This window comes from Diabrotica virgifera, chromosome 6 (genome assembly GCF_917563875.1).
Source record: "Diabrotica virgifera virgifera chromosome 6, PGI_DIABVI_V3a".
In the NCBI taxonomy this organism is placed as follows: Eukaryota; Metazoa; Arthropoda; class Insecta; order Coleoptera; family Chrysomelidae; genus Diabrotica; species Diabrotica virgifera.
Window position 1 is genome coordinate 248,795,033 of NC_065448.1, and position 18,214 is coordinate 248,813,246.

The 18,214-nt window shown below is 34.8% G+C and overlaps 3 protein-coding genes across 34 annotated transcripts in view; 1 reads left to right on the forward strand and 2 right to left on the reverse strand.

Moving 5' to 3' along the window:
• Positions 1-18,214, forward strand: part of LOC126887500 (protein roadkill) — a 506,726-nt gene that overhangs the window by 443,281 nt on the left and 45,231 nt on the right. The gene's annotated exons all lie outside the window — the stretch shown is intronic.
• The window catches only part of LOC126887495 (cap-specific mRNA (nucleoside-2'-O-)-methyltransferase 2), a 190,229-nt gene that overhangs the window by 108,049 nt on the left and 63,966 nt on the right, over positions 1-18,214 (reverse strand). The gene's annotated exons all lie outside the window — the stretch shown is intronic.
• LOC114338881 (formin-J) overlaps positions 1-18,214 on the reverse strand; it is a 552,435-nt gene that overhangs the window by 83,898 nt on the left and 450,323 nt on the right. For 2 of the 17 annotated variants that reach the window (XM_050655080.1, XM_050655062.1), the window contains one exon: positions 10,656-10,865. The exons of the other annotated variants lie outside the window; for them this stretch is intronic. In XM_050655080.1, coding sequence (XP_050511037.1) covers positions 10,656-10,841 — 186 coding nt within the window. In that variant the 5' untranslated portion in view covers positions 10,842-10,865. The remainder of the gene's footprint in view (positions 1-10,655; positions 10,866-18,214) is intronic. 17 annotated transcript variants of the gene reach the window in all.

Here is an 18,214-nt window from a genome sequence, read left to right on the forward strand (position 1 = left end):
ATCGAAACTCTAGAAGATGACGTCCCTTGCAGTGGCTCTTGCCACCACGTCCTCCGGGGGTCAATTCTGATGGCATATTCGTGTTTAGCGATCCCAAAAACCCATCAGTAATCTGTTTATATTAATTTAATGCCGAAAACCCTCGAAACTCTAAAAGATGACATCCGTTGAAGGTCAAGGTCAAAGTAAAGGTCGCCATTGGATAGCCAGGAAAAAATCCTAGACTACTAGTACTTTTCCTTGATCCAAACTTCTACATGTTGCCAGATAAGCAGTAACTCAGGGAATTGGAATAGCCAGTAAATCTTATAATTTTCCGAGTTTGTGCCTCTATAGGATGCTCAAAGGAGTATTTTTCCAAAGTATGAACGAAATCCACTGGGACCTAATTTCCATAAGGTTTGTGCGGGGTACTTTGCTGCGAATTTGGAACCCTAAAAAAGAGTAAAAAAGTTTTCCACTCCTACACCGAATTTTCCCCTAAAACCCCCCTAGTAGGGGAGGAAATAAAAAACATCGATTTATAAAGAATCTGTTCGCCGTAGAAAAATATGTTTCAAACAAGAAATATAGCTGAGATAATTTTGAACAAACTTATTCATTTTTGTGTAGAATAAACCGTTCTCTCAGAAACAACGATTGAAGCGACCGACGATTTTGGACGTAAGTTACTTGCGCAAAATCAATTTTTTAAATAAAATTTGTATTATTTCTATGGTAACAATTAGATATCTTTTGATAGGATTGTTCTATTTACAGTGGACCGTTTAAATCTCCAGGGGTGGAACGCTGCTTGTGGTACAAAGAGGTGGTATGCAGGGGTGAGTATAAAAATATATGGGGTTTTTTGGCGTTCGTGATCGAGATAGTGCACCAAAATTTGGGATAAGTAGATCATGACATTACTAAGTAAAATCTCCAGGGGCGGAACGCTGAGTGAAGGACAAATGTTGTGCCGGGTCACAAAAAAAAATAATACACACTGCAACTTTGACCCCTTAAAACTACCCTCATCCCCAACTCTGGTTTCCGGCTCTGGGGATTTTACTTAGCTAAGTCATGGTCTACTTATTCCCAAATTTTGGTGCACTATCTCAATCTAGAACGTCGCAAAAAACCCCTTATATTTTTTATATTCACACCTACCCCCACCCCTTTATCGGCCACGCAGCGTTGCGCCCCTAGAGATTTTACTTAGATACGTCATGACCTACTTATTCCCAAATTTTGGTGCACTATCTGGATCATGAGCGTCATAAAAAAATAATAAAAACCGCGACTTTGACCCCTTATAACTACCCTCGTCCCCCACTCTGGTTTCCGGCTCTAGGGATTTTACTTAGTAACGCCATGGTCTACTTATTCCCAAATTTTGGTCCACTATCTCAATCACGAACGTCGCAAAAAACCCTTTATATTTTCTATATTCACCCCTACCCCCACCCCTTTGTCAGCCACACAGCGTTCCGCCCCTAGAGATTTTACTTAGTTACGTCATGACCTACTTATTCCCAAATTTTGGTGATCTCGATCATGAGCGTCACAAAAAAAAGTAATAAAAACCGCGACTTTGACCCCTTATAACTACCCTCGGCCCCCACTCTGGTTTCCGGCCGTTAGTGAAAGTCATGTACACAACTAACTCAACATATCCCCGTATAGTTTTTCCATATTACTTATCACGCACAAAATCCGCTTCTATCTCTTCGACTATATAGTTAATGTATAACATTGACATTACATAACAAAATTAAATTTAAAAATAATTTTTAAACAAAACCTAGTGGAATAGTCGAATTTTGTAAAAATTCATAGTTGGTCATATACGACGGAGATGCAAGGTGGAGAACATTAATAACTGGGTAAGAAACAAGAGTAGAATGGAACCATGACACATAAGACGAATGACAACAAATAGAGTAGTAAGGACGGCGAGAGACGATTCCGTAATAGGAAGACGATCAGTGGGAAGACCTCGAAAATGATGGAACAATAACTTACTGGAAGCCCATTGAAAAAACAGATAGAGTCATGTACATATACACAAAATGAAGAAGAAGAAGAAGAAATATATAAATTAAATATAAAAATTTAATTTTGACATTCCTTTCAGCATTAATGTATTATTGACCAATAGCTGGACGTCATGTAACATATTTACATAAATAAAAATAAACATATCACTGACAAGCATGTGAATAATAACCAATAACCATTACGAATACATAGTTGGTTATATAACTGCTATTTATTTATCTAACAGACATCAAATAATGAAATAATCTATTTAGTACAGCAATTCACGCACATTATACGGTACGTTTTACTTTCCATTAATTTTAATTCAAGTATCTATAGTAAACATATTGTATGAACCAAAGTACAAACAAATCAGTATCTAGGTTAAGACATTTATCGAAAAAGGCGAAAATCGATTATTTTAATTCATTCATCTTAAAGAGGCCGAAGTATCAATACGAAGGCTATACCTATTCTTTACTTTAAAGGAGTTTCTAAGTTTTTTCCTAAATGTAATTGTTATTTTTACAGGGCAACAGTATAGGTACTCTAATAATAATTAAAACGATGAAAAATATCTACCAGAACAACACAAAAGAAAAACACTTAAAAGCAAAGCAGAACAGAAAAGCTGCAGGTGAGGACGGAATACCAATGACAGAACAATTAACAACTGTAATTAACAAAATAATAAAACACAATAAAATACCGGAAGAATGGAGAACGAGCGAACTAATTTTACTATTCAAAATAGGAACCTATCAACTTGTTAAATAGTACCCTAAAACTTACAACTAAAATTCTACAAGAACTAATGAATCAGAGGATAACATTTAGCATGTGAACAAGAGGGTTTTCGTACTGGAAGATCGTGTATAGATGCAATATTCATCATAAACCAAATTACTGAGAAATCACTAGCACTAGAGTATAATAGACCAGCGTTTCTATGTCTGATTGACTTGAAGAAAGCATTTGACAGAGCCAGACTCAAATATGTAATCCATCTTCTCTATAATATAGAAGTACATACTTCTAGATATAAAAACTAATGAAAACATCTACCAAAACAACAAAATGGAAGTCAAAATAGATGGACAATTTACAGAAACTGTAGACATAGGCAGTGGAATGAGGCAGGAAGACTCATTGAGTCCTATGCTCTTCAGTTTAACCATGGGTGAAATCATCAAAAACGTTAACAAACGGAGAGGATACAGTAGTTGAAACACAGAGGTAAAAATATTCTGTTACGCAGACGACGCAATATTGATAGCCCAAAATGAAGATAGTCTACAAAGATTAGTCCACAGATTTAATATACGAGCAAAAGAATTCAGTATGACAATTTCGTCTCAGAAAATTAAAACAATAGTAATCAGTAAAGAATCAATTAGATTTAAAATAGAATTTATTGATGGTATCAGTATTGAACAAGTAATGGAAATAAAATACCTTGGAATTACATTGTCAAGCTACGGAGACCTGGACAAAGAAGTGAGAAATCAAGTACAAAAAGCAAATAGATTGGCAGGATGCCTCAATAACACTATATGGCTAAACTAACATATTAACACAGAGATGAAGTTAAGAATTTATAAAGCCAGTGTAGACCAATAATGACATATGCATCAGAAACAAGACCCGATACAGTCACAACACAAAGTCTATTAGAATCGGCAGAGATAAGAGTACTGAGAAGAATTACAGGAAATACGCTGAGAGATCGAAAGAGGAGTGAAGACATTAGAAGATAATGTAACGTACAGTGTATAAACGAACGGCTGTTTTTTTCTTTGCCCAATCTTATATTCTTTGATAGCAAGGTTCTGAAATTGTTTTAATTCTCTTAGTGATAATCACTAATTAGTTAATATGCGAAAACCCGTTTCTGGTTTCATCTATCGCTGAATAAACGCTTTTCCCCTCTTAGTATGGTATAACTAGACCCAAACCCAGACATCCAAAGTGAAAGTTATCCTGCACCACCAAATTATTCTATATGGTCCACATAATGTTCAGAAAAAAGTCACACCATTTTGAGCTTCGGGTTTGGGGGGGAGAGGGGGGAGAAATCGGTAAATGAGTAGTTTTTTAGGTTTTTCGTAAATATTTTTAAAACTATACGATTTAGCATAAACAAACTTTTATACAAAAATGTTCAACATTAAATTTGAAATAAAAAGGCACTATGCATAATCCTTCTAAAATGAACGGTTTTAAAGTTATTGAGGTAGTATAGTATAATTGGTCCAAAAAAAGGCCTAACCCAAAAATCCAAAGTAAAAGTTTTCCTCCAACACCAAATTGTTCTATAGCGTCCGGTTTGAGGGGGAGATGGGGGAGAAATCGGTAAAAAAAGGCCTAACCCAAAAATCCAAAGTAAAAGTTTTCCTCCAACACCAAATTGTTCTATAGCGTCCGGTTTGAGGGGGAGATGGGGGAGAAATCGGTAAATTTGTAGTTTTTTTACGTTTTTAGTCAATATTTCTAAAACTATACTTTAGCGTAAACAATGTTCTATACAAAAATGTTCTACATAAAATTTAAAACAAAAAAGGTCTTACACATAATTGTTATAAAATCAACAGTTCCAGATTTACGGAGGGTGAAAAGTGGAGGTTTTCGATACTTTTTATATTTTTTGGGCAATTCCCACGGGCGCCCATATAACATTTTCAGGGGGGGGCAGACGTGAAGATGTTGCACATTATATTTTGTATACTTTGGATAACCATATATAGTATACAGCACCTGAAAAGCCAGGGGGGGCCACGGCAATTTCCTACGACCTGAATTGCCATGGGCGCCCATGGCAATTTCCTACTGATTTTCTTTAACAGGATTGTGTTTTATAAATCAAATTTGCTATTTCAGTGGCCGATGGTATGTTAGTGATAAGCCCTTGAAGAAACGTCAACCTCACCACAAAAAATTATCATCAATTGCCCAAAAAATATAAAAAGTATCGAAAACCTCCACTTTTCACCCTCCGTAACTCTGGAACCATTGATTTTATAACAATTATGTATAGGACCTTTTTTGTTTTAAATTTTACGTAGAATATTTTTGTATAGAACATTGTTTACGCTAAAGTATAATTTTAGAAATATTGACGAAAAACGTAAAAAAACTACTAATTTACCGACTTCTCCCCCATCTCCCTCCAAACCGAACGCTCAAAATGGTGTAGCTTTTTACTGAACCATATGTGGACCATATAGAACAATTTGGTGTAGAAGGAAAACTTTTATTTTTTGGATGTCTGCGTTAGGCTTTTTTTTGGACCAATTATACTACACTACCTCCGTAACTTTGGAATCGTTCATTTTAAAAGGATTATGCATAGGACCTGTTTTATTTCAAATTTAATGTAGAACATTTTTGTTTAGAAGGTTATTCATGCTAAACCGCACAGTTTTAGAAATATTGACGAAAAACGTAAAAAACTAAAAATTTACCGATTCCTCCTCCCTCTCACCCCCAAACCCGACGCTCAAAATGGTGTGACTTTTTTCTGGACATTATGTGGACCATATAGAACAATTTGGTGTAGGAGGATAACTTTTACTTTGGATGTCTGGGTTATGCCATCTTTTGGATCAATTCTATCATACTATCTGTGAAATAGTGTAAACCACTAATCCGTTATAGACACATCGCTAATTCTCTAAAAACAATTAAACCTCATACGAAAAACAACCGTGTGTGAATCCAGCATACAGTCAGAAAAATGAAAGAGTACCCATGAACAATCACATCAATCACTTATTTTGTATTTGCTGTCTTTTTCTATAAATAACAAACGTTTGTTATAGAAAAAGATAGCAAATACAAAATAAGTGATTGATGTGATCGGTCATGGGTATAGGGCTTTTCATCGATTGTCATTTTTTTCGAGCTTTTGTCATGTGTCACATAATATTAATATATTTATGTCATACGTCTTTGGTTTGTATCATTGGTATATGCAGGGCCGGCCCTAGGGTTTGCGGCGCCCTAGGCGAAAACAAATTTTGCGCCCTCATTACAGTTGAAAAAGTTCAACTAGCACTTTACCGGGACACGGTATTTCAACTCTGTGTTATGTTAATAATTTAATTTAATTTAATAAACCTTTGATTAATGACTGGGATATATAAATAAAATAACTGCTATTTTACATAACACAAACTTTAATTTCATAAAAAGCAAATGTAATTACATAAGACGTACTTTAACCAAAGGCATATGGGTTTAATGGGTCAAAGTTGAATTCTGTACATATAATTTTCATCATAAAAAACGGAGACTCAAAGTTAGTCTACAAATCTTTTATAACACTGTCTTAAACAATACACTGACTAACATATTGCAATATTGTTTGCTATTGGATTACTGTTCTATTAACTTCGGACTGAAAGTCACTTTTAAATACAGATTAGAAATTAACAGTATTTCTTGGCTAAAAACTAAAGTCCTAAGGGCACTTTTCTTGCTTTCTGCTTAGCAAATTCTTGAATGAGAACTTTTAAGTCTACTTGTCTTGCTCTCTCACTTTCAATAGATATTGTCGCCAGACCTACAAGTCTCTCCTGGCACATTGTACTGCGGAGATAGGTTTTAATTAATTTAAGTTTGGAAAAACTCCGTTCTGCACTAGCTACAGAAAGTGGCATCGTAAGCAAAATACGAAGTGCTACACATATGTTAGGAAATCCATTCTCAAGGTTGTGTTGGTAAATGTAGTTTAGGACTTCTTCAGGGCTTGATATAGAGTCGATGAGATGATGAGAAATTGCTTTCAATTCAGAACACAGTCCTACAGCATCAATATCAGATTCAATTAAACGTCCATCTTTTTGAATTCCTAATGATTTTTCTAAGTTGTTGCACATCGACTTAACCTCAGATGTAGTCTTGTTTTTAAGATCAGTAATGTTGTATAAAAATCCAAAGACACCAGATACTGTATTTAACTGGGAAAATCTTTCTTTTACCGCATTAGCAGCCGTGTCTAAAAGAGCAAAATAAAATTGAATCTTGAAACTTTCTGACGGGTCACTGGCAACATTTGCTGATTCATCTGTTGATTCATAATCAAACATTTTCTTCTTTTTTCTTATTCGGACCTTCTCCCTCTCAAAAATTGGTTCTATTCCAACTTCTTCTGCTACTTCCTTAGCATCAACCAGAACTCTCTGAAACTGTACATCACTTCTGGCTGTAACCAAAAACTCTTCGGTTTTTTTCAGGTGACTAACTGCTTTCTGGAGACTCAAATCCTTTTCTTGTAGTATCTTACTGGTTAGGTTTACCTGAAATAAAATATTGTGCCATGTAACAAGGGCAACAATAAACTTGAAGTCTGAGAGGTGTTTAAGTAATCCAAGTGCTTCTACCTTCGCAATACTGCCACTTGATCCTTTTAGAGAAGTGTCCTCAGAAATCTCCTCCAAAGCATCACACACATGAGACAAGTGGTACCGCAGAGGCGTTAGTGCATCAATTCGACTGGACCATCTTGTATCACTTAAGGGTTTTAATGTCAAAGCTGGAACATGACGGCGCAAAACATCCCATCGTCGAGTTGATGCCGAAAAAAACACATATGTTCGTTGAACCACATCGAAAAAAGTAGTAACCTCTACACAGCACGAAGCTGCATCGTTCACAACAAGGTTCAAAGTGTGTGAGCAGCATGGAACATAAAATGCACGTGGGTTGACATCTAAAATTCTCTTTTGAACTCCACTTTCTTTTCCTCTCATGTTGCTTCCGTTGTCATAACCTTGCCCACGAATATTCTCTACAGGCAAAGAAATCTCTTTTAACTTTTCTAAAACTACTTCCGTCATATACTCACCACTGGTACTTTCAGTGAGAGGCACAAATCCCAAAAAGTGTTCTTTTACAAGTACTTGATGATAACTAGATACTTCTGTTGAGGATGCCAGAGATGACTTTGGTAGTTCAACAAATCGAATAATAATTGTCATTTGCTCTACGTGACTAACATCTGGTGTGCAGTCTAAAATAATAGAAAAATATTTAGCCGTATGTACTGAGGACAATATATCTGCATTTATTGCATTAGCTAAAGTTTGAATCATCTCATTTTGTATATTTTTCCCTAAGTAATGAGTGTGCCTGTTGACATCACTTTTGATTTTTCTTAGATGCTCATTCATTATTGGGTCAAACATGGCCAAATATTCAATAAATTTTAAAAAATTTCCGTTGTCATTAACATCTAATTTTTCTGTCGTGCCGCGAAATGACAAGTTTTGGGACCCAAGAGTTTTGACGAGAGCAAACAGCCGTTCTAGAATTTTCTGCCAGTAAATTTCCTCTTGTTTTATTTTTTGTTCATAAACATTGTCAACAGTTAAATTTTTTTTAAGTGCTTTTTTCAGTGTTTTCCATTTTTCAAAGTTTTGAAGGTGATCATTTGATGTTTCGTGCGTTTCAAGGAGGGCCGACATATTGTGCCAGTCATTACAACCACTTTTGCCTAATGAAGAAGAGACATTTATGCCGCCAAACACCTTACAACAAAAACAGAAAACTTTGTCGGTAGATTTTGAGTATTGAAGATAGTCTCGGTACACATATTCACCATTTGGAAGCCTCCTTCTATAATGAAAGTCAGAAAATTTTCTGTTATTCACACCCTTCGGAAATTTTCCTTTTACTTGGTCAGGTCCATGCTCTACTAAAATGGTTCGTAAAGTTTGGCGATTAATATTTAGAGTGTCCCAAGACGCTGGATCAGCATAATCAAGCGTAACTTTGGGTGAGATTGAATTTTCCGGCAGTAATTCCACTGCATTATCTGTAACGTCAACGTCCATTTCAACGAAATTATTTTGAAATTCTTGCAGTTGACGTTCGTTGTTTTCTGCAGAAGTAGATGGCGGTTCAATAGCTGTTATCCTCCTAGGACATTCTTGAGGTTGGATCTGGATGATTCCCCCAGAAGTAGAAGGTGATTCAGTATCTGTTTTCTCTGTAGCATATTCTTGAGGTAGGAGCTGGTTGGTTTTTCCAGAGGTGGAAGGTGATTCATTATAACTTTCCTCCCTAAGAGTTGTGTCATTTGGTTTAATTAAATATTTTTCAAAAGACCCTTTAGCTTTTTTTGCTGACTCCTCTCTTTCCTGTCTTCTTTTCTTAAACCAAGAGCCCGAGTGTTTTCCTGACATCATATCTGGAAAGAAAACAATGATTGGATTAAGCTAACTTCATTTTGAAAAAATGAAAAAATTTTGAATGTCTTTACTCAAGATATGAAATTAGGATTACACCCCCAAGAAGCAAGGACTTCTCTTAAATAAAATTACATTAATAGCCTATTATTTTAATATTATTTATAAATACATTTAAAGTAGGCCTAATTTTGAAATCAATTTGATAGAAATTAGAAGTTAAAAAATTTTACAAAAAAATCCAATGGTCATTCTTGCTTAAAAAGTCAAGTTATACTGTTTTCAACAAAAAATAATTTGTTTTGATAAATATTTGGAAGCAAAATTAGAAATGTCCAGGTGGATTTCAAAACTAATAATTCATTCAACATTCATATTGTGTAATATTAAATAAATTAAACAACCACTCAGTTCGCCCAAATCCCAGAACAGCAGCCAGCATGACCAGCACTCAGCAGCCAGTTCCTAATCAATCACATCGGCATCGTAGGCGAAACAGAGGCAAGTGTTCACAAGGGGTTTTCTTTAAGTTATGATAATTAAACAATCTCAATTTTGATTTGATTTAGGCCTATATACAACAACAATATGACAATGGCCTATATGATATGATGACTGAAAAAAATTATAAATATGAAGAGTATAAGCTACTTACTTGTTAATTCAAACTTCCTTTTGCAGTTTTGTTATCGTAAATTAACAACTACTACTACTGTCAATCAATGCACAAACAAAGTCAACAACACTGCACTACTACACTAAACTGAAAAGTGAAAATGCATAACACGCAGCGCCCTAATGACAGACTAGTACTCTTATTCTGTTCACGTTCACGCTATGACTGCTGGCTTGACTGAAGTGAAGAGTGTGGGGTTGCCGCGACCACTGCGCCACTAAGTAGGCTTACGCTCAGCGAGGTTGCCAAAACGAGTAATTAATGTTAACGTTAAGTTATAGTTTTGCGTTTTCTTATTTTATAAGACAACTAAAATAAAATATCCTTCACCTTTCATTACCCAGTGATTTTTCTGTCTCTGCGAGTTACACAACTACTACATGAGAAAGTACTACGTCCCTAATTTTGCGCCCTAGGCGGATTTTGCGCCCTAGGCGGCCGCCTAGTTCGCCTATATGGACGGGCCGGCCCTGGTATATGCCACTAACGTATGACGTAGATATATTAATATTATGTGACACATGACAGAAGCTCGAAACAAATGACTGTGAATGAAAATCCCTATTCTTTCATTTTCCCACCTGTACGTGACGTTGATCGATATACGAGTGAAACAGTGACTTGGGTAAGATTTTTTATAATCTTAATTAGATCTTGTCTGTATATTATAATCCCTCTCCAAGCTCCCTTGAACCAACAACCTAATACAGTCCACAAAACTCTGAATTATATTAATAATTTCACATGTATACAGGCCTTAATTGTACACCTACCTTAAAATGATCTAATGTATCAAGTGCCCTGGCTCGGCCATCTTCGTTGTGGACGCACAAAGCTGACAGCAATTCGAATACTTGTTTCTTGACAGTAGCATTTTGAGTATCCAAGGCTGCTGCTAACTTTCGAATATAATCGGGGTTCTCGACAATGAAGTCCAGTCCTATCCTGGACGAATCCATGCCGAGATCCTCCTTACTGACGGCCTGCAAAAGAAATCATTGATAAGTATACAATTAATTTTAAGAAATATACCAATAAATTAAAAAGAGTAGTTCCCTGGGTTGGCTGTATACCATATAGTTAAACAAACTCTAACATGAAGTAAAACCTCTTCTATGTAATCGGTATAATTTACTAAAATCTTAAAAAATCCCAATAGCCCAATAAATGACCGTTTTGGAGTGTAATTTCCAGGGGCAACTCCGAATTGCATGAAAATTTGGATTTAGGTTCTACTTACCCTCCACTTCAAAGTTGAATTTGTGCCGTTGGTTGCTTTTACTTGGGGGGTGACATTTACCCCTTTTCGGGGGTAAAAAACGCTTGTTTAAAATAAGGACGGAAATGGATAAATTGACTTATTTTAAGCACCTTTTGTTCTATAAAGTTTTTTACGTAAGCCAAAACTTTTCGAGTTATTCGCGATTTAAAATGTTGATTTTTCGACAAAAAAACTACGTTTTCAGACCGTTTTTCCCAAATAACTCAAAAAGTAAATATTTTATCGAAAAAATATTTTTACCAAAAGTGTAGCCTATAAAAAAAACGAAAAAAATGGTGTACAGTAAAGTCTACAAATTGAGTAGAAGCAAAGTTGTAGCTCATGAAAAATACGTTCTTATTCGTCTAATTCCAAATCGAATAATTCAACGCGACATCACCGAAGCAAGAAGCGTTTTTCGGGAAAACCTTATTAACATTTTTAAAGTATCGAAAAAAAGCTTATTAATTGTTTTTTATAAAAGTTTACACCATCAAAAATAAACCAGTTACAATGAAAAAAAAGTTGGCCCCTTTTTTTGGTAAAAAAATCGTGAAAACCTCCCTCTATTTAGCACCCTAAATGAAATTAATCGTTTGGCTTTACCATCTATTTTAACTGTATGTGTATTGTTTATATGATCTGTAAGTTTGATTGGTTTGAAGTGGTTATTTTTGAAAACATTTGGTTTTATATGTAGTAAAAAAAAATTTTCTAAAAATTTCATTTTTTCAAAATAACTTAAAAGTATTAGTGAAAAGAAAAATCTTAAAGAGTAAAAAAATGTAGGTTTTGCTATTATAAATATGCTAGTTTCATTTTGTTTCTCCGTAAGACAAAAATTGGTTAAGATATGGCTGTTCAAATTTGCATACACTCGTGATTAGTGACCCATTCAAGCTTTTTTAATTATAACCCTTTCAAAAATAAACACTTTAAACCGGTGAGACTGACAGATCATATAAAAAATAGATAGGTAAGTAAATTGTTTGTAAAGCGGTAGCGATTAATTTCATTTGGGGAGCTAAACACGGCGAGATTTTAATGATTTTTTACAAAAAAAAAGAGGGCCAACTTTATTTTGAGCGTAACTTGCTTATTTTTAATGCTAAAACTTTTGTTAACAATTAAAACAAAGCTTTTTATAAACACTTTAAAAAAGTTTAAATGGGTTTTTCCCGAAAAAGTGCTTAATTTTTCGGTGATTTCACCTTGAAATATTCGATTTGGAATTAGACGAATAAGAACGTATTTTTCATGAGCTACAACTTTGTTTTTATTTGATTGATATACTTTACTGATCCACCATTTTTTTGGGTTTTTTATAAGCTACACTTTTCCTAAGAATAGTTTTTTCGATAAAATATTTACTTTTTGAGTTATTTGCGAAAACCGTCTGAAAACGTAGTTTTTTTTGTCGAAAAATCAACATTTTCAATGGCAAATAACTCGAAAAGTATTGACTTAAGTAAAAAACTCTATAGAATAAAAGTTCCTTAAAATCAGTGAATTTATCCATTTCTGGTCTTATCTTGAACGTATGTTTTTTACCCCCCGAGAAGGGGTAAATGTCACCCCCCAAGTAAAAGCAACCAACGGCACAATTTCAACTTTGAAGTGGAGGGTAAGTAGAACTAAATCCAAATTTTCATGCAATTCGGAATTGCCCCTGAAAATTACACGGTATCGCCGAATTTACCGTTCATTTACTGGGCTACAATGGATTGAATAAAATATGTTCAAAACGTTTTCGGACCTATCAGTAAATTTCGTTGCAACACGAAACTACAGCCGCATTATATTCTAGTTCAATCAGAGAGTGCACCAAGCACCTCTATCGGCTTCGAAACTTATTAGTCTCTCATCAGGAGGCACATATGCTGCTCTCTCTGACCCAACCAGGACAAACGCAGGCGTGCAGTTACGGATTGCAACGAACGAAATTGCAGGGATGCCCTAGCGGCAACTACTAGCAGAAGACTAAGTTTTCAATCTAATAGCACATAAAATAATAATAAAAATATTACTCTACATCCCACCAGATTGAAAAGAATGGGAACCTTCTCTGGTTACACCTCCGAGGCTTCTAAAATTTGCAAGCTAGGGCATCCCTGCCATTTCGTTCGTTGCAATCCGTAACTGCACACCTGCGTTTGTCCTGGTTGGGTCAGAGAGAGAGAGAGAGAGAGAGAGAGAGAGAGAGAGAGAGAGAGAGAGAGAGAGAGAGAGAGAGAGAGAGAGAGAGAGAGAGAGAGAGAGAGAGAGAGAGAGAGAGAGAGAGAGGAGAGAGAGAGAGAGAGAGAGAGGAGAGGAGAGAGAGAGAGAGAGAGAGAGAGAGAGAGAGAGCAGCATATTGTGCCTCCTGATGAGAGACTAATAAGTTTCGAAGCCGATAGAGGTGCTTGCTGCACTCTCTGATTGAATTAGAATATCATGCGGCATAGAGGCGGCTTTACATATGGTGCAGGGTGTGCGGTGCACACGGGCGCCGGGATGTTAGGGGCGCCGTGCACCAAAGAGCGGGTCCTTTACTTTGTTTCAAGATAAAATATGAAAATTTTTTAAATAGGAGGCGAAATATGAATAAGTAACTGACGCGATAGTACATTTTAAAGTAAACTTTTACTATTACCCTATTACCTATTAGATGCCACAATTACTAAATTTGACGAACGCTTCGAACTTTTAAAGCAAAATAATGACACTTTTTCGTTTCTTCAAAAATTAAAACACTGGAAGGATAAAACACTGCAGTAAGCGGAGTAGCGGATCCCCGCAAACTGCAGACTTTTTATCGGCCGATAGTTTGGTCGGGTTGGGCTGTTAGTGCACATACTGAGCCAACTAAACAGTCGGGTTGGTGAAGAGGGCGCACACTATCAACAGCCGACCGACTACTCTCGAACGATTTAGTACTAAAGTTCTTATTTGACTGTTGAAGTTAGTAGTCGCACAATGAAAAAATTATCCAGAAATGTTATCATCGCTCTCATATAACGGATGAGGAAATCCAAGAAGAGATTCCAAGAGTATTGAGTGCATCCAATTTACAGTAAAAGAAAAGTTAAAAGTAACAGATGTGATCCAGAAGATTGCCATGTTAAAATGGAACTGGGCAGGACACATAGGAAGAATGGAAAACAACCGTTGGACGAAGCAAATTCTCGAATGGCGACCAAGTGCAAGCAAAAGAAGTAGAGGCAGACCTCAAACAAGGTGGACTGATGACATCAAGTCAATGGCTGGTCACAAATGGATGCAAAAAACAACAAACTAAAATGAATGGATACTCCTAAGGAACCTGGAATAGCTGTTGATGATGCTGATAGTGATAGATTATTTAGTGGAAAATTCTACACAATGTATTCTAAATTACTTGATTACCCAAAAAAGTTTTTCGCCTTTTATCGGATAATCTTAGTCCCCTTCAATGAACTAATCATGCTACTTGGGCCATGCAGGTTTCTACAATTAACGATTGTGAATTAGACGATGCCATTTTTTCGCAAAATATTCAAAAAATATTCGCACTGCACAAGTATTAGATACCAAAACTAGGAGAGAATTAAACTATCGACCGATAAACAATCGTCGTGTGTGCACAAGTCCTAGTTATAGTCCAGGAACCGAAGCTTTTCACCCCGCAATTTTTACAGAATGGATCGATTTGCTTGAAAGTTTGAGAATAAGTAGTGGATGGTCCAAGGATCAAAATCTATATGATGCCGAAAGGCGCTTTTACCATGGGGGTGGTTGCTACCCCATCTCGGGGGTGGAAATATTTTATTATATTTTGACAACAAAAGTTGATTAAAAACATTCATTCTAAGCAAAAAATGTTGTGTACATTTTTTTTGATAAAACTAATAGTTTTCGATTTATTCGCTATCGAAAGTGTTAGTTTTATATGGAAAAAATCAATGTTCTTCTATAATATACTCATTTACTATTCACTCAATTTTTGTCGTAGAAAAAAAATTTTTTACACCAAGTTCTTAAGAATTAAATAACCTATAATTTCATATTTAAACATTTTTTTCTTATCTTTGATGCTAATCTTTCTATTCTGAAGAAAATGGCATTTTCTACAAAACTTTAAAAATTCTTTAGTCGATTTTAACTTCAATTTTTTAAAAACTAATCATTTTAAACCAGTCAAACTTCTAGAATCTATTAATAATACACTAATAAAGAAGAATGAATAAGGCCAGTGACTAAAAACACCGTTAACTTACATTATTATGCTTACAATTGGATTTCTCCTTTTTTTTTTCTCAAAAAAATATATTGATTTTTTAACCGTAACTTTTTTATTTTGTAACTTAGAAAGTTTGGTATAAAAGAATTTTGTATGTTTTTACAAGATCTATAAGTCTATTAATATTAAATCTTATTAAAATCCTTAGTCACAAAAAGTGGTGACTTTGAAAGGGTTGGTAAAGGTGGTTTTTGCATGCTATTACAAGTTTTAATTGTCAATAGCTCACTTAATTTTTATCACAGAAAAAATTTTATACCAAATTCTTGAGAATTAAATTAGCTACAATTTAATATTTAAACATTTTTTCACATCTCTGATGCTAATCTTTCTATTCAGAAGAAAAGATCATTTTTTCCAAACTACAAAAATTCGTTAATCGCTGTTAACTTCATTTTTTTTTAAACTAATCATTCTATGTCGGTCAAACTTCTCGAACCTATTAATAATACATAAATAAATAAGACCAAATAAAGTCAATGACTGGTTTAAATTGGGGTGGTGATTACGGGGTTGCTTCCGACCACTTTTGCGCTGAAAAAAATAGGGATTGACATTCTTTTCATTATAAGTCACCTAATTTTTGAGCTAGAGACTTCTTTTTTATTTCTAGAGATAGATATTTTTAAATTCTTTAAATTAGTTTTAACAAGTTATTCTTGAAAAATGCATATTTTTCCCGTCTTTTGACTTTGAATCTACAATATTTAGCATTTGACAAAGGAGAGCTAACATATAATAAACTATATCTTGATTACTGTTGGTCTTAGGAAAATAAAAAAAAAAACACGGTTTTGTTTATTTTTTCAAATAGTACATTTTTGTTAAGTAAGGTTGTTTTGATGAAACGGAAATTTTTGGAGTTATTAGCAGAAAACTGATTAAAAACATTGATTTTTTCGATATAATACTAACACTTTCGATAGCGAATAAATCGAAAACTATTAATTTTATCAAAAAAATGTATAGAACATTTTTTGCTTAGAATGAACGTTTTTATCAACTTTTGCGGTCAAAATATAATAAAAAATTTCCACACCCCACAGGGGGGTGGCAACCACCCCCATGGTAAAAGCGCCTTTCGGCATCATATAGATTTTGATCCTTGGACTATCCACTACTTATTCTCAAATTTTCAAGCAAATCGATCCATTCTGTAAAAATTGCGAGGGTTTGTGCTATTTCAAGCTTCATTACTTGGACTATTAGCTCACAATGATTAAACTGTCGGCCGATATTTGGCCGACAAATTAGTTTGAAGGTAAACTATCTGCCGATAAAAAGTCTGGAGGGGCTCTTTTGGGTAGGTTGTTCTGACGCCGTGAATACCTATTGGCCCCCGACATCATTTAATATTGGACTATTTATATCTGGATTTACAATATAAGTGTACCTTCTTCTTCTTCTTAAAGTTCCCTCTTCTATCGGAGGTTGGATATCATAATGGCTATGGTCACTTTGTTTGCTGCTGCTCTGAACAGTTGTAATGAACTACAGTTAAACCATTCTCTAAGGTTCCTCAGCCAGGAGATGCGTCTTCTTCCTATGCTTCCTCTTCCTTGGATCCTTACTTGCATATTAATTCTCAGCAACTCGTATTTTTCTCCTCTGGTAATGTGACCAAAATATTCCAGTTTTCTAGTTTTTATACTCTTCATAATTTCTAACTCCTTATTTAAACGTCGTAGCACTTCAACTTTGGTAATCCTTTGAACCCACTGAATTTTCAATATTCTTCTGTAACACCACATTTTGAACGCTTCTATTCTTTTTATGTGTTGTCTCTTCAATGTCCAAGCTTCCAAGCAATATAGAAAATATGTAGCATCTTAGTGTGTAGCAAAAGTGTACCTAATAGTGTACCTAATAGGTAGATACCTATTCCTATTCGACTATTCCATTTTGACTGCGCGTCTACCAAAGGGCGCCACAACATCGACTGCACACGGGCGCTACATGGGCTAGAGCCGCCTCTGGGCATGCGGCTGTAGTTTCGTGTTGCAACGAAATTAAAAATGGTTATTCATTTTTGATAAAAATAAAGCGTTCCATAAAGATTGCCTCAAAATAACTTTAAAGTTTCCCAAAGGAAAGGTAAAGTTTTCAATCCTAATAACAACATTAATAATATTGAAAAATATTAAAAATATTACTAAAAGATTTTTAAATTGAAAACTTATTGGTCCATTTCCCTGGTGACACCTCCAAGGCTTCTACAATTTGCAAGCCAGATAGATGCTGCAGTGAAGACAAAAGGTAAGGAATTCTACACTATGCAATTCACAACCCCGTCTGCAGCTTGGTAAAGTTCCAACGGAAAATGGACCTAGTTACTCTATAGAGTAATACTAATAAAAAAGAATGTGTGTGTACTTTGTACGCACGTAAGAAGTTATACTTCTATTATATAATTATAATAGGTAATTTAAACGAAGTAAATATACTTAAAATGTTATTTGTACTTATTTTATCTAAAAATCAAACTAATTTTCTTATCTACCACTTTCAAAAAAGAAGAATATCTTCAAAAATTATATAATAATATACTTACAATCATAAAATCTATAAAAAAAAAATAAAAAAATAATAACTTGCTTGGGGCTTGAACCCACTTCACGGCCTACCGCGCCGTACGAAAGTTGACGCCATTTCAAACTGCACCAAACTCTCGTATACGTCATGTGGGAATATACACAAACGAAACGTTTACACCATAAATTTATATGAATTTAATAAAATTATTAGTTTGATTTTTGTCGAAATAAAATACAACAAAATATAGAGTAAGAAAACGATATATGAGATGAAGATTT